Source organism: Mesocricetus auratus, unplaced genomic scaffold, assembly GCF_017639785.1.
Source record: "Mesocricetus auratus isolate SY011 unplaced genomic scaffold, BCM_Maur_2.0 Super-Scaffold_100011, whole genome shotgun sequence".
NCBI classification, from domain to species: Eukaryota; Metazoa; Chordata; class Mammalia; order Rodentia; family Cricetidae; genus Mesocricetus; species Mesocricetus auratus.
In genome coordinates, this window is record NW_024429195.1 from 44,552,087 (window position 1) to 44,568,843 (window position 16,757).

Genomic DNA, 16,757 nt, shown 5'->3' on the forward strand with positions numbered 1-16,757 from the left:
CTACTGTGCTTAAAGCCAGTTCTTCAGGACATGTATTCATACCAGTTTATACTAGGAGTGTGAAGAGAGGTAAAGGAAAATGGAATTACAAGACTACTCAAAGGGGACTGGAGGCCTTAGCAAAGGATCTGACAATTAGATGTTTAAAGTCACTGAGAATCCCAAATGACCTGGAGAGGAATGTTGCTATAGCATGGAAAATTAACTCAGTCCTGATAATCCTTGTTTTCTATAAGTCAATGGTATTTCAAATGTAACTGCTGGCCAAGCTGCCAAAATTAGCTACAAATGCTGGTGGTTCAGGCCTTATGAGCAGTGAAACGGTAAAATAACTATCATTTTCTACATATTTGTGAAGCGGACAGTGGTGGCGGACACCTTAATCCCAGCACTGAGGAGGCAGAGGCAGTGAATCTCTGAGAGCTGGAGGCCACCCAGTCTACACAGGGAGTTCCAGGTCAGCTGCGGTGTGGGGGAGAGAAGGGAGGTGGGGATGATGGTGCTCTTCTGGAAGACTTAACTATGGAAGGGCCAGAGCAAAGGCCTCAGCCACTGCTTTTTAAAGTGTGGGTTTGTTTTGCCTACATGCACGCCTGTGTACCACTTGTGTCCCTAACGTCCATGGAGAGCAGAAGAGGGCACCTGTTCCCCGGAACCAGAATTGCAGATGGTTATAAGCCACCATGCAGACGACAGGCACTGAACCTGTAAGATCAGCCAGTGAGCTGGTGCCCTCTACTGCTGAACCTCTGCTTCTGCGGTGTTATTCTACTTTCATCCTCAGAACCAGGTTGTCTGCTGCCACCTACTGGTGATTCTGGGACACATGAATAACTTTACAATGTCTTAAGACAGTAGCCACAGGGCTAAATAAGCAGCCTAAATCAACTCAACGAAACATGGCCGTGGAGCCTTTACCCTTAGCCTCACTGACACATGCGATGCAGGTCAGCTTCGACAGAGGAAGCCTCCCAAGAGAGGGGGAGAGCACTGTGCCAGCACAGCCCCCGGGGCCAGGGCTCCAGTTCTCAAACGTTTATCACACAGTTTAACACACGGGTTGAGGAACCAAACAACTCCCCAGCCCCATAGTGCTGACAGCCATTAGGATGACACACAAAGGAAGGGAGGAAGGAAATAAGGAAGGAAAGGGCCTCGGTCTGTCACCATAGGTGAAAGGGAGAGACCAGTAAGAGTGAGGCAGTAGGAAGAAGAAAGGGACAGAGAGGAGGGTGGGGGGGGGGGCAAATGTTAGATGGTGATATATAAAAATTTAGTAGCTACCACACATGCTTCTGGGACACTGAATCTTACCCAGGGTAAGATTCTCTTGGGACTACATGACCACAATTACCCTTGAGAGTGTCTGCCTGAGAGAACAGAGGCTTCTGTACCACGAAGTACAGATCTAACCCCTAATCCAGACGACTGACCCACCCTCCACACCAACAACTCATCCCCTGAACTGCAGAGTGCAGGAGCAGGGTAGGACTCTAGAACCACTCATTATTTACTCCAAATGTTAGTTCCAAATGGTTACTCTTCTATCTCTTTATCCCTTCTCCATTCTTGCTGTGTTTTTAGGTATGGATAGCAGGTAGAAGGAAAAGACAAAATACTAAGAGGGAGAAAAAGGAGCAAGATTGTATTAAAATACACATTTCAGGAAAAAAAAAAGAACTGAAAAATACTGGGATCTTAGCAAGTGAAATGGACACACCCAAACCACAATGGGAGGTGGCTGCAGGAGAAGGCTAACCCACTCACAGGCAGAGTCATACCATGCCTCAGTGTCATCCTGGGATCTTCCCACCTGCATGGTTACCAGGTTGGGAACTGACTTCTGTATCCAGAGAGGAGCTATATAGTATAACTAAGGCCATGCTGGACTGAGCAGGGGAATGGAGGAGCCTGGCAGGTAAAATAACAACTTAAAACAGTAGCAGAAGAGTATAGACAAAAGGGCTTCTGACTACTAGAGAGTATCTGAGGATAAAACATGAAGCTCTAGTCATGTAGAGCTCTTTACAACACAGCAAGTGGCTACTCAGAATATTTTTTAAATTTTTTTATAGGTGAGAAGAATATTAAGATTCTAGCTCAGAGAAAACCTGGTTCTCAGGCTAATGGTTTTCATGCACAGAAGCACAGTGTTTCTCAGACCCTGGTTAATACCAACATCAACCAGGGCTTCATTATGTCGTTGCTTTGGCTACCCTGGAGCTCACTATATGGAATGTGCTGGCTTTGAAAGCAAACAGATCTGACTGATTCTACCTGGGATTAAAGGTGTGAGCCACCACTCCCAGTAAACAAACAGACAAGTTTTGAGGTCTTTATGTCTTTAAGGAAGGTCTGTCTTTGTAGCTCATGCTAACCTCAAATTCATTATGTAGCCCTGACTATCTTCAAGCCTTGATTCTCCTACATCAGCCTCCCCAGTACAGGAGTTACAGCATGTGCCATGCCACCTGTCTGGTCTTCATTGTTATTCCTGTGTTTATGGATCAACATATTCAGGTAGACTGTGGGAGGGAGGACTGGAGCTGTGATCTTTTCTAGTTCCATACTTAGGTACAGTAAGCAAAATCACCCTGTTAATTACACAGGACTGTAAAGGATACAGTAGAAACATGATGTGGAGTATAAGATCTAACAATTCTCAGCAAAAAAAGGGATACACTGTCAGGCGCCAACCTATGGAATCTCAGCACTCGGGAGGCAGAGGCTGATGGAACTCATAAGAAAGAGGCAGAGATGTAAATGGAGTTCTCAGGCTAGCCAAGTGTGACAGCACAGCACACGCCTGTCACTCCAACACCTGGAAAGTGGAGGAGGAAATGGAGCAGAGGCTGTCCCAGCCTTCAACTTTTAAGACTAATGCAGGCTTCACGACAGTTGTCTCAACAGAACAAAGCTGTGGCCAAACATTTGACCTTAATCCTTTCTCTCAACAACTAACAATAAATGGAGCTGGGTTGTGGTGATCCAGGCCTTTAATCCCAGCACTTGGGAGGCAGAGGCAGGAGGATCTCTGAGTTCCAGGCCAGCCTGGTCTACAGAGTGAGTTCTAGGATAGCCTGGGCTACATAGAGAAACCCTGTTTCCAAAACCTAAAAATAACTACTGTCACACAGATCCCTTCTCTGCCCACAGCGCGAGAGACAAGCTGATCTCTTTCTAGAGCCTCCTTGAATCAGAGCAAATGCTGAGTAGTGACTCACCTGTGAGATCATGTGATTAGTCAGGGGTGGTGGTGGTTGAGGAGTGGGTGGGAGAGCAGGAAGTTGTTGCTGTTGCTGCTGCTGTTGCTGGGCAGTACAAGGAAGAAGGCCCCGGACAGACTGGGGTGAGGTGGCCTGGTTGCACACTTCTGGGGCACCTAGTGTCATACCTAAGGCAAAGAGAAGACCCACCCAAAGTTGTTCGTACAGCCACGAATATAACTATTCCTGAAGGGCCCAGCTGCAGGACTTTACTTTTATTGGCCCTCCCTTCTGCCGCCCCACCCCCAATGTATCCAGCGATCCCTGCAAGGGTAGAGATGTAGTGCAGTTTCTCTGCTGATAGGAGTCCACCACCTGGGAGCTTTCTGCTCTCTAGAGTCAGGAACCACCTTGAATGCCAATGTTTGCTTTGGGAATTAAACAGTATGTTCTACAGAGCAGGCAAATTTCTGTGAATCTGAGGCTTGCCTAGCATACACAGTAAGTTCCAGGACAGTCAGAGCTACATAGAGAGACCTGTCTCAAAAACAAAAACAAAACTCCCTACAAATGTGAAGCTGTTGAGGCAGCTCTCCTGACATGCCCAAGATCAATCTGTGTATCATAATGGGACAGATGAAAATATGAAGCTTCCAAGATTCCTGGTCCCTTATGGGAGGGACCTTTTGTTCTCCTCAACCTGTGTAATACTATCTCTTACAAAGCTGCAAACTCTTTCTCTTCAGATCATATAAATCTTTCGCCTTTTACAAAGCTGACGAGAAAGCAACTTGCTTCTTCTAGCAACCGTAATCACATATATGTACAACCTTTACCCAACAGATTTTCCCATTTCCAGGCTCATTAAGGTGTTTTCATATTCACACATTTTTTTAAATAAAGAAAAAAAAGTTTATTCTGGCTCAGTAGGCAATATACTTTACTGGACATACATTAAATACAAGGGATTATGTAATGAACTAAGGATATGGCCTTTGCAAAGGTATAGGACTTGCTGATGGAATATCCATATATATCCAACTGTTAAAATCTGATAAGAGCCAGGCAGTGATGGCTCATGCCTTTAATCCCAGTACTTATGAGGCAGAGGCAGGTGGATCTCTCTGAGTTTGAGGCCACTCTGATCTACAGAGTGAGTTCCAAGACAGCCAGGGGTACACAGAGAAACCCTGTCTTAGAAAACAAACAAATAAATAAGATATGGTAAGAAAGAAGAATGAATTGGTGGTACTGTCACCAAGGCTGAGTGACAGCAAAGATGAGGAACGAGGAAATAACAATTCCTCAGAGGGTCAAGGAAGAGAAGACAAAGCTAAAGTCCTACTCAAGAAATGGCTGGAGAGCTAGAGAAGGAGGACATTTGAAAATGAAGCTACAATGGCAAACTAACAAGTTATGCTTATTAGGTAGCTTCAATTTTATCATTATTATTTTCTTTTTGAAACAGTATCTCACTCTGTACTTCTGGCTGGCCTGTACTCATTGTGTAAAACAAGTTGGCCTTGAACTCACAGAGATCCATCCCTCTGCCTCAGTCTCCCAGGCCACCATCATGTCCTGCTTTTTGTGATCTTTTTTTTTTTTTTTTTTTTTTTTTTGGTTTTTTGAGACAGGGTTTCTCTGTGGCTTTGGAGGCTGTCCTGGAACTCGCTTGGTAGTCCAGGCTGGTCTCGAACTCACAGAGATCCGCCTGCCTCTGCCTCCCGAGTGCTGGGATTAAAGGCGTGCGCCACCAACGCCCGGCTTTCTGTGATCCTTATGTGTGTCTGTGTCCAAGGTCATCAAAGGGCTACTTTCAAGAACCACTCACCCTGTTGCATGAATTTGTTCATTCAGCTAGACTTGTTGGTCACTGAGCCTGGGAAATCCTCCTGTCTCTGCCTTCCCAGTGCTGGGATTATAAGTATACACCTTCATGCTTGGCTTTTTTGTTTATTAGACTGTTTTTTGAGCCAGGGTTTCTCTGTGTAATGTTCTGGAACTCACTCTGTAGACCAGGTTGGCCTTGAACTCACAGAGACCTGCTTGCCTCTGCGTCCCAAACGCTGGGATTAATGGCATGCGCCACCACCACCTGGCTAACATGAACATTTTTAAGAGGGAACTGAAGTGCATGGATCTACATTCACTCTGAAAATGGCTGGGAGCTAACACCACAATGTAATAAAATGCAGGCCTAGCGAAAGGCAGAGGTGGTGGCATTAGAAAAGGGCTAACAAAGGGGACAGGGAGGTCTAACAGAAGAACAGGCTTCACCACTACTCGTGTCTCCTGAAGACAAGGCCTACAGGTCTTCTGGATGGGATTCAAGAAGTGCTTTTTAGTGGCAGGATGGTGATGCCAACTGCACAGGAGAGCCAACAGCCCCCTGTTAAGACCGCTTCTTCCTAGTGACTAAACTCCAACTACAGCAGTCGCAGCAGGGTGTGTCTAAATTCTATAATGATGGCCACTACTAATTAGTTACAAACAATTACACTTTATACTCTCAGGTGCCACAGAATCAAAGTATCTGTCATTTATATCTTACCAGGTAACCTGGCCCTGAGCTAATGATCTATCTCAGCTGGGTAACACAAAATTAACAAACCCCAAATAACCTTTCTTCCCTCCTTCCTAAAAAAGAACACAAAGTCTGAAGGAAAATAAAAAAAAGCAACCAGATTTAAGAATGGATAATGGATCTAAGAAATCAAATTTCTCCAATTCTGGCAATGCTATAAGTTTCTAGGAAACTATACTGAACCAGATGTTTCATCAATGGAAATTATTAATGATACTGTGCAAAACACCAGCAACAAGGGCAGGGTATGGCAAGGGATAGCAGTTGCATTACCTGGCCTAGAGATCCTTCCTGCGCTGCCACCTTTACTGCTGTCACCTCGGGTGAGGATGGAGATGCCACTGAAGCTGCTGGCTTTGGTGACAGGTGGTCGCATACTCCGGACAGACCCATCTGAGTCTGTGCTGCTCCAAGGCCGTGGCTCCAGGGATCTGAGTTCACTGTCTGTGCTGCTCTGTCGGCTGCTTGAGGTGCGGCTCAACCCTTCACGGTTTCCCCTGCAGAAACCACAGTGGTCAGAGCACCCCCCAACCCCCCACTTGAGCAGGAGAGCCAAGAGAGAGTTCATTTTGTATTCTTTTGGTAACAAAGAAGGGGGAGGGGCGTGGACACTGACTACTTGTTAGTTGGGTGGTCAATCAAGATTTGATGGGAGCAGACACAACAAAGTCCAGCCTGGTAACAAAGAGCACAGAGGCAAATCTGAAAGACAGCACACTGACAGCTAATTCAACACTGTGGATCCAAGGTAGATGGGAGCCACATATATGGTCCTAAGACTGACTGTGGTGGTCTCTTTCCCACACCTGCAGGAATCTCACACAGGGCAGCAGAGGGGCAGTATCGACTCCTGGGACTCCTAGAAGTTCTACTGTTGGTAGAAGGTAGGAGTGGCCAAGGACACGGGTAAATCCCACAAAGGATCTCCCACCCAGCATGCACCTGAGCCAGCACAGGTACTTCATGGGAATATCTTTCCAGGGGTTGGAAGATGACAGGGAACAGTCTGATTGTCCCAATTTTAAGTTCCATGCTGGTATTTGAGGACAGCAGATTCCATAGCCACTAAGGATGTCAGGAAGATCAAATATATGCTTTGGACTTGGTAGAAAGGGGCAGAGGCTTGACTGTGCCTAACTGTCCCTGTATTTATAATCTCATTGCCCTGGGCAAGGCACAAAGCTACTGAGAAAGGGATTCATCTATTCTTACTGCTCTACAACATCAGGCTTATCCTGGCATAAAAGCATCACCTGTGATTAATAACAGCAGTATGTCACAAGATAGACACTTTTGGCCTGAAAACTTTTGTCTTGTCTTTAAAAAATTATTCATTTAAATGTATATAAATGTTTTGCTTGAATAAATGCATGTGTATCACATGTGTGCCTGGTGTGCAGAAAGCCTGAAGAGGGCATCAGATCCCCTGGAACTGCAGTTATATTTGGTTGTATGAAGCCATGTGGGTGTTGGGAATTAAATCCAGGTCCTCTGCAAGAGCAGACAGTGCTCTTACCACTGAGTCATCTCTCCAGCCCCTAAAGATTTATTTTGTGTGTATGTCTATGTATCTATGTGTGCATAGAGGCTTGAGCAAAAGACATGTGTCCACAAGTGTATAGAAGATAAGAACAGAAGAGAGGAACCCCTGGCAGACAGCTGTGAACCAAAAGGCGTGGGTGCTCAGAATCACAACTCTAGTCCTCTGGAAGAGAACATCTCTTCAGCCCCAATTTCACTCTAGAGGGAGAGAGGGAGGGAGGGAGGGAGAGAGAGAGAGGAAGAGAGGGAGAGAGAGAGAGAGAGAGAGGGAGAGAGGGAGAGAGAGAGAGAGAGAGAGAGAGAGAGAGAGAGAGAGAGAGTGTGTGTGTGTGTGTGTGTGTGTGTGAATAACTTGGCAAAAATCACAGTAATTTAGGTTCCCTTCTTTTTACCATTTTCCCACCAAAACCAAATAGAAAATGTTGCTCCAGTCACCTTAGCACCAAAGGCCCTTTGGCTCGGTTATTCTGAGAAAACTTCTTTCTCCTTCCTTCCTTCCTTCCCTCCCTTCTTCTTTTCCCTCAGACAGGATCCCATCATCATGCTTAGGCTGCCGTGGAACTTGAAATACTATTGCCTTTGTTTCATAAGCACTGGTACTGCAGGTATGTGTCATGAGTGGCTTATGGTCACTTTTTATTTTCTATTAACCATGCCACCCATGGAGAGCTAAGAACATACTGGCACAACAGACTAGGAATATGTCAATTCTTTCTTATCCTATGTACATATAATCTAATGCTTCTCTCTTTATAGTTAGAATACGGGATTGTGACATATTCCTGTTTTCTTCAAAACTTGACCTTTTTTCTTCAGATACCAAGAGCAAAAAGGGAAATAAACATAATCAGAGATTGTCCAAAAAGAGAACCTGGCTTAAAGCAAGAGCCAGTAGCTCTGTCTCAGCCAGGACACTGAAGATCATGGACATGTGTCTGTGGAACAGCAGCAGTGCCAATGGATGAGGCTGCTTATTAGACATTGGAGCACCAATTTTGTTGGCCTTTTCCACCTAAAACATTATATTATGTATTAAACTAACCCTGTCATTTACGTTCTCTTGATACCTGAGGTAGACAGTAAATGAGGCAATCTTAAATTAAGTACCTTAGGAAGTTAGGGCTGGGACTGTGGTACTCATGTACCTAACCAGGTTCCTCAAATGCTCAAAATGTGGATTCTCTGTTAATTTAGTATAGTATTCCCTTGAGAGAGAATCTATAGAGAAAATACAGCAGTTTCCTTGTCCATAAATAACCATCTTCTTAAAAACACGGCAATTTGGGAGCCACATCAATTCAATTCTGAGGAATGAACTGGGTTGTCTGCATGTTAGAGGGATAGGGTAGGGATAAAGAACACTCGCTCATACACCATGCTCTGAATAAAATCAGAACTAAAGTAGGCTAGCTTAGCCCTCACCTCTGTCACTGTTTCAAGATGGGGTGTGTAGCCCAGGCTGGCCTCAAGCCTGCTGTGTAGCCAAGGATGATCCTGAACTTCTTGCCCTCCTGTCTGCCTCCTTGTGCTGGGTGTGTAGGGCACTATACCCAGCTCATATGGTAGGAGGGGTCAAATTTAGGGCTTCCTACATGTCAGGCAAGAAGCTCCAACTGAGCTTCACCTCCAACTTCTCTGACTTGGTTTTAAGGTAGATTTAACTTACTTTTGTAGGAAGAGGTCAGCTTGTTGGGTCTGAGAAGTGAGGGAGGTATAGCAGAGCAACATTCAGTGAAAGACAATGACCCTCACACGTGGCTCACCAACCAATGCGTCAGAGCTTCCAAAGAACTAGGAAGTTCCGATAGTTACTGCCAGTGTGGATGGCAAAATTTGGTGCATTATATATTTCAAAACCCTAAACTGGGACAGAAATGTAGGCGGCAGTTACAATAGAAGGCTTTACCAGTAAGACTTCTGGACTATGCTCCAAAACAGGGTAATAAGTCACCCCATGATGCAGCATTTCAAATTACCTCCCCCCCTTTTTGAGAGAAGGTATTATGCAGTCCAAGCTGGCCTCAGACTATCTATGTAGACAAGAAAGTTCTTGAACTTGCGTTCCTCTGGCCTCCACCTCCTGAGTGCTGGGACTGTGCTAAAGGTATGTGCCACGACCCCCTCCTTTGTGTGGTGCTGGTGACTGACCAGGTCCTCTGTACACTAGGCAAGTTCTCTGTCAGCAGAGACACATTACTAACAACTAGCCTAGGTTTTTTTTTTTTTCTTTTGCTGTTGTTTTTTGAGACAGTTTCTCTGTGTATCCCTGGCTGTCCTGTAACTCAACTCTGTAGACCAGGCTGGCCTCGAACTCACAGAGATCTGCCTGTCTCTGCCTTCCGAGTGCTGGGATTAAAGGTGTGAGCCACCACTGCTGGGTCTACCTAGGTTTAAAAAAAAATCTCTGTTCTTAAACCTTTGTATCATCCTTTTAACTTATTTGTTCATTTATATGATGCAGGGTCTCACTATAACCACTACTCCTAGACTTGTTATGTAGACCATGCTGGTCTTGAACTCATAAAGATCCTCCTGACTCTATGTCCTCCCAAGTGCTGAGATTAAAAGTGTTTGCTACCACGCCCAGGTGTTTATTTTTAGTTTGAATTAGGTGTATATGTGGGTGTCAGTACAGGGGTAATGCACATACAATGCAGGTGCCCATCGAGCCAGAAACAGGTGTCAGATTCCCATAAAGTTAGAAACACAGGCAGTTGTGAGCTACTTGATATCAGTGCTGGGAACTGAACTCAGTATGTGCTCTTAACTGCTGAGTCATTTCTCTAACCCCAATTTTATTTAACTGTTAATTTTTTTAAACATTTATTTGTGTGTGTGTGTGTGTGTGTGTGTGTGTGTGTGTGTAAATGTTGGAGGACAACCTACAGAAGTTGACTTTCTCTTTCTGCCAGGTGAATCCTGGGGGTCGAACTCAGGCTATCAGGGTGGGCAGCAGCTGCCTTTACCAGCTGAGTCATCTCACCGGTCTTTACCTAGGACTTTAATCAAAACTCAGTTTGAGTTTTCAGCTTGAAGAAAACATCTGCAGAGGTGAGATCTGCACCTGCTCACCAGATTCGCAAGCTATTATCTGCTCAGTTTGGTGCAGCCTGATGCTCACAGGAGAGGCTTCAAACAGAGCGCATGTTTGGGAGGAAGAAGAGACGCTAGGAAAGAGTTGGTGTGGGACAAGAAGCAGCATCCTGGACAAAACCAGCCTCAGTTGTGACACAGCCAAGCATGCCAGGGCTGGCTATTTCATCTCCATGATTCTGTTTCCTTTGATGTAAACCAGCTGGCCAGGTCAAGAGAAGCAGGTAAGATACATTTTGGCAGTTACAAAGCACTGTCCACAAACAGGAGTAAGCTAAAACTAAGTATTATATGTAGTCTGGGATGACTGCGACCACAAAGTATGGATCAGAATTTTCATTTCTTAAATGTGAGAACTTTACGTATCTTTGGTACCATTCACAATTCAAAGCTTCGCTGCCTCTGGTTTTCAGATGGACCTCAGGGTGGCATTGTCCAGAAATGAAAAAGATCAGAGGAGCTGCAGAGATGCTCCATGGTCAAGAGCACCAGCTGCCCTCCCAGAGGACCTGCATTTGATTCCCAGGACTCATATGGCAACTCACAACTGTCTGCAACTTGTTTCAGGGGAATCTGATGTCCTCTTCTGGCCTCTGTGGGCACTGCATGTATGTGCTGCATAGATACACATGCATGCAAAATATCCATACACATAAAATAAATCTTAAAAAAAAGTTCAGAAATATGGAAACTCTTTATCTCAAGGGTGGGAAATTTCATTGTTTTAATCTTTTTCTTCCTCCTCCTCTTTTTAAGATTTATTTTTATTTTTGTGTATGTGTATATACTTTCTGTGTGGGAAGGTTCACTCAAGTGAAATTGGCTGTACTTGTGGAGGTCAGAGGTCATCCAGTCCCTTGGAGATAGAGTTACAAGTGCTTGTGCATGCTGTGAGTGCTGGGTAGCGGCCTCAGGTCTTCTGAAAGAGTGCCACACACTGGTAACCACTGAGCATCTCAGTCTAACTAGCTTTAGAATGAGCAATAAGGAGAGGACAGCTACAGCTTTAGAAATGAGACCTATATTCTGAGTTTCCTATGATACTTAGGCTTTAAAAAGTAGAAACTCTTTTGGAAAGAGTTAGCCCTGAATCACAGGCTTAGCTTCCTATCCTTCCTGAGGTCATCTATACCTTTATTGTCTCAAACAGGGACTGGGGGGGGGGAGGGAGAGAGAGGGAAGGAAAGAGAGTGAGGAGGGAGAGAGATTCCTATATGTATTCATACAATATTTTTCCTAGAGATAAAAATATCCTGTTCTAGGTTCAGATATCAGCTGTTCACACCTTCCCTCAGATGAGCAAAGACGGTGAGCAGGTACTCACTCTTTTACCTTACAATAGGTGTATGTTCGAATCTTTTTAAAATGTCCAATTCCAGCCAATTTGTCTCAGACAAAACTAGTTGTTCCCCAACACCACCTATTCAGGACTCAATGAATCTGACAACAATAAGGTCACTAAGAAGGAGCCTTTCACCCCCCCCAAAGGGGAAAAAGAAATCCAGCGAAGCAAAATCCACAAATTTAATTATTCCACAAGCAGCCATGCATGGAGTAAAATCATTCACTCCACTGAAAAGATTACAGCAAACAAAACAAAAAGTAAAAAGGAGAGATACAGATCACACACAGGTACCTAAAAATCTGCCTTCTCTTGTGAGAGCTAGAAGAAAAGGCTTCTTTGGAGAGTCTGTTGGTTAACATCAAAAACAAAACAAACAAAACAAAAGTGGTATCATTATAGGATTACATTAACCTCACTGATAAAGCTGAATGATAAGAGAGAACATGTAAATGGTACTAACCTGACGTCACTTAGATATCCATTCTGGCCAGTCTAGGTGAGGGAGAAAATGGAAAATAACTCATAAGAAAATAATAAGGCGTAACAGAAAAGGATGTCCATGATGCTATGAATACCCACGATCTTCAAACCAAGGCTCTCACCCCACCAACAGGGAGAGAGGGAGCAAAGCTAGGGTAACCACTGCCTTACCCCTAGACTGACTTCTCACTTTAATAAGAAAACACTTGGCATTTTTAGCTTTTCCATAGTGTTTAAAATGAAGGTTGATAAAGGGAGAATGGAGAGGAGGGAGAGGAAAGTCGGGGCCTCACTGTTTCCTTTTTTACCTCTACACGTATGAACTGTCATGACTGACATACATGTTCAAAGGAAGGGAGACATGAAAGGAAACATCATGTTTTGGAAATTAATTTCAGTGGCTGTTCTCTGTCTGTCCTTTTCATTTGCCCAAATGAAAGGCGCTGTGACCTGAGGCCCATTATGGGTGAGACATTGGGGAAGCAGATATGAGGACATTAAAAGTGTGACGTAGTTCCACCAGGGTCGTGTTCTGACAAAGTCACTGAGCTGAGTGAAGTGAGCCCTGTGGTGGACTCCCAAACCTTGGAAAAAGGCACCAAGAGCATTCAGCTGTTGAGCATGGTGGGCTCTGCACAGAGCAGAGACTCCATTGGGCAGCTTTCCCAAGACACAGTTCAGGTTCTAGAGAGGCTGCTGTAGCAGCATTTCCATCCGAACACCCTTCTTGGCACTTCCCGTTCTGGGCCTGCCTCCCTGTCCTCACTCTACCCTTAATCACTCCCTCTAACTGGGTGGGTTCCTCTCCATATGGAATCTTTGGAGGATGGTGGGCTTTGGCCATTTCTCCTCATCTACATCTTCTGAGATTCCCAAGGCCTCTACTACACGAGTTAGGAAGCACTGAAAGGGCAGTATAAGCCCACATGGATTTAACAAAGAATACATATATCAGTAGAGGCATGAGAGACTACAAACCAGGAGGAAAAAGGAGACAAGAGCTAAGTTGGCCTTCATTATGTCTGTAGGCAGCTATGTTCCACTGTGCTTGATAACTAGGCCCAATGTCCTAAATAAGCTGCCTGTGCTTTCAGATCACAGGGCCTGACACAGTGAGGCAGTCATTTTCCATGTGTCAGTGAGGCAGAGGAATATACAGACAACTAGGCTGTCACTGCTGGCACTACCTCACTTGAAGAACCCAGCGCAGAGCAAGCCATCAAGAGGTAGCTTCCTTTCATTAGGTTATGAATATGGACTCTGGAGCCAGACTGTCTAACTAGCAGTGTTTAGGAGGTTGCTAGTAAACTTCACTGTGTCTCATTCACAAAGTGAGAAAAATATTTAAAACAACCTCACAGATCTGTTGTGAAGACATGACTTCACCTATATAAAATGCTAAGAACAGTGCCTAAAAGCTACTAAGTACCACACAAATACTTCTATTCACAATTTAGGGACATCCTGGTCGTAACCATGACATCTCTCCTCTCACCCCATGCCCCTGGTTTGCGGGTGATGTACTGAACCCCAAGCAGGGATAGTTTCGAGGACAGACTTTTCTGATTCAGAATGGAAGTCTACATGATAGAAGGTAAGAAGACTACTTCTTGAATTCTAGGCCAGATGCTTGTTGTGTGTCACTTTCCAGTAAGGATTTGTAAAAGTACTTTGCTCTCTCTAGACAATGGAGCAGACACATAGGAGCTCAGTGTTTAGTTGGAGATAGTATTTTCTGAGTGGGTAATGATGAGAAGACACACACGTGTTGTTCTGTGTGTGTTTGTGTGTGATGAGAGAAGAAGAACAGAGGAGTGGGAGGGAGGAGTGTGCATCCATATGACTTCACTTCCTGTCTGGACCCACACAGTCTATTGAGCTCTTTATCTGCTGCTCATCTAAACCCTTTCCTGAAATCCTGCTATGCATCTCCTAGACTAGCAGGCAAAGGTAACCAGGAACAGGGGTAGCAAGTACATTTGATATGGCCCACAGTTCTTAAAAATAAAGTTACTAAACTGATTGATACTGCCTTTTGGACCATGGAGCTATTTCTTTTCTAGGAGCAAGGTAAGAAATACAGGAAGAAGGAAACTCCCTGTTCAAGCAATGGCTGAGGGATGGGAGCACCATGTGCATGGGAATGAGGGACCTGCAGAGGATGATGCCAGAGCAGCACTTTAACAAAGCATCCAAATACCTAAAAACAAGCTGGCCAAACAAGATGAATGTTGAGCTTGTATGGATACCGAGTCTTCCACTTAGAAAAAAAGATGCACAGAACAGACAGTGGGAATCTACAAGGCAAGCTGGAGGAGGGAGGGCTTGGTAGGCAAGACTTAGGGCCCTTTCATCAGCTCTGCCAAAACCATTTCTTTCCAGTCTAGTCATATTTACCAAATTCAGCCACTCCAAGTTTCAGTTCTCTTTGTATACCATACAGCAAAATGTATTCCAAAACACAAATAAAAACCAGTAGCTTCCCAATAAGCCACATTCAGGGTTAGAGGTCAAATCTGGGACTGACTGATGTTGGTTAAAAAAAGAAAAAGAAAAAGAAACAAAAAGAGCCAACAACATTTATGGCGGGTTCATTCCATTCACAGTTCCAAGGTTAAAGCTAAGAGCTATGATCTGACAACTCTCAGGAGCTACACTTACCTCTCGGGCAAATATTCTCTCTCGGGCCCTTTGATATTCCTCCTCTCTCTCTTCTATTGACTTGCTCCTCCTTCCATCCTGCAATGGAACTCTGATCTAGATCGATGAGCAGAATTAAGCTAGTTAAGTTCTCCTCGTACTGCAAGCTCACTGCACACCAGCAAGGAAGAGAAACCGGGAAAGTTTATAGTTGCCATCAAATAAATGGAAAATAAAGAAATAAAATTTCCAGTCCTGGACAGGTTTCACTGGGTACATCTGACCATGCAGTTTGGGAGATCAGCTTTTCTGGATGGTAGAGGACTTGCCATCCCCCCACCCCCAAATATGAAAAACAACTATTTATGAGGGTTGGGTTGCTTCCCTGGAGTAATCAGGTACTGTTCAGTCAGTAAAAGATCAAGAAAACAGTTCTTTAAAGGGCAAGTAAGGGGAAGAAGGAAGCTGAAGAGGGCAAAGGAATAAATGTTCAGCCAAGCTGAATGTAGAGGAGGTTCTCAGAACTAGCGAATAATAGGATCCCTTCTTTTGTCACTAATGCCATGTCCCAGCAACCCAAGTCAAACATGGCTTAGCAAAGAGGGTCTTAGACATTTAAATCTCAGGGTGAAGCTAAACTCAAAGACTAAGCATTTCTCTCACCTTAACTATAGCAATTGAAGGGAGTTGAGGAGCAGAAATTATAGAAATACAGAACAAAGAAACAGAGCAACACAGAAGAGAACAAGAACAAAATAGAAAGAAACACATCATGAGTACAGTGGAAAGAGGAGAGGAAGACAGGAAGGATAGAGAAGGGAATGGAGGAGAAAGAATTTCATGTTCTCTGCCAGATAGTGAGGATGTCTCATGGGCAGATGACCACTTCTAGCTAGCCAGCACCTCACTTCCCATCACTGTTCTTCCTCTTGAACTGCGATTGTGAACACTGTCCTGGGAGGGAGCTCACTGAGCCAACGTCACCATGCTACAGACAACTCTGACCTGCAGACAGATCTGAGCTCTACAGAACCCACTGCTCTAAGCTAACATAGTTTCCAAAGGCAACCTAAGACTTGAGGAGTCTCAACCCTAATTAGATATAGTCCTCACCATTCTTTAGGACCCTATGAACCACTTTTCATCACTTCTATTACAAGAAGGCAGGGGACCCTCAACGAGCTGCTCAGCCTCTAGCACTGATAAGCCAATGGCAGAGTAGGAAGCATAATGGAGCATCAAGGTGAATCCCAGCTCTGGTGACTCCTGGTAAAGTGACTTCAGGCAAGTATGGTAAGGTCTCTGGGACTCAGCATTTTTATGTGTTAAGTGGGGCCCATAACTCCACTTACAGTGGGTTGTGGAAAGGATCAAAGAGATTATATATGTTTAAAGCAAAGCCCAGCTCAGGGAAAAATAGCAACATCGTGTTTTTACTAATACCACAGCCAGAAAGCACACACAGTATCGCTACTAGGGACTAAGCTTGAAGCTGTAAGGTGAAAAGTTCCCAACAGAACAGATCACCTGCTATTCCAATATGCCTCTAGGCCTGAATCCTTCCTGATCCATGGAAAGGGGTTCTGGGAAAATGTAGAGAAGGGCATCAGGATGGAAAGGCTCTTTCTTGTTTTACAAAAATGTGTCTTTTTGTAGTTTTCTTTGCTTTCAATCAGACCCAGCGTATTTGTCCACAGCAGGTAATGGCACCTTTCTTAACAGACCTCCCTTTCATATTCCAGCAAGCAAGAGCGGCTCTGGTCTCAAGACCATGTAATATTTCAAGAACACTAATTTTGACTCTAGAAGTAAGATATTATTAGATAGTTACTATTCCTTACCAAGACTCATTTGGCTCCATACTCTT

At 44.4% G+C, this 16,757-nt stretch overlaps 1 protein-coding gene across 11 annotated transcripts in view; it reads right to left on the reverse strand.

Annotated features, from left to right (window-relative positions):
• The window catches only part of R3hdm2 (R3H domain containing 2), a 103,475-nt gene that overhangs the window by 16,671 nt on the left and 70,047 nt on the right, over nt 1-16,757 (reverse strand). For 5 of the 11 annotated variants that reach the window (XM_040754742.1, XM_040754737.1, XM_040754739.1 and 2 more), the window contains 5 exons: nt 14,912-15,007; nt 12,231-12,262; nt 12,062-12,115; nt 6,064-6,287; nt 3,225-3,394 (listed from right to left, as the gene is read on the reverse strand). In XM_040754742.1, the coding sequence (XP_040610676.1) occupies nt 3,225-3,394; nt 6,064-6,287; nt 12,062-12,115; nt 12,231-12,262; nt 14,912-15,007 (576 nt within the window). The remainder of the gene's footprint in view (nt 1-3,224; nt 3,395-6,063; nt 6,288-12,061; nt 12,116-12,230; nt 12,263-14,911; nt 15,008-16,757) is intronic. The other 6 variants (XM_040754747.1, XM_040754743.1, XM_040754744.1 and 3 more) reach the window with 3 other exon arrangements.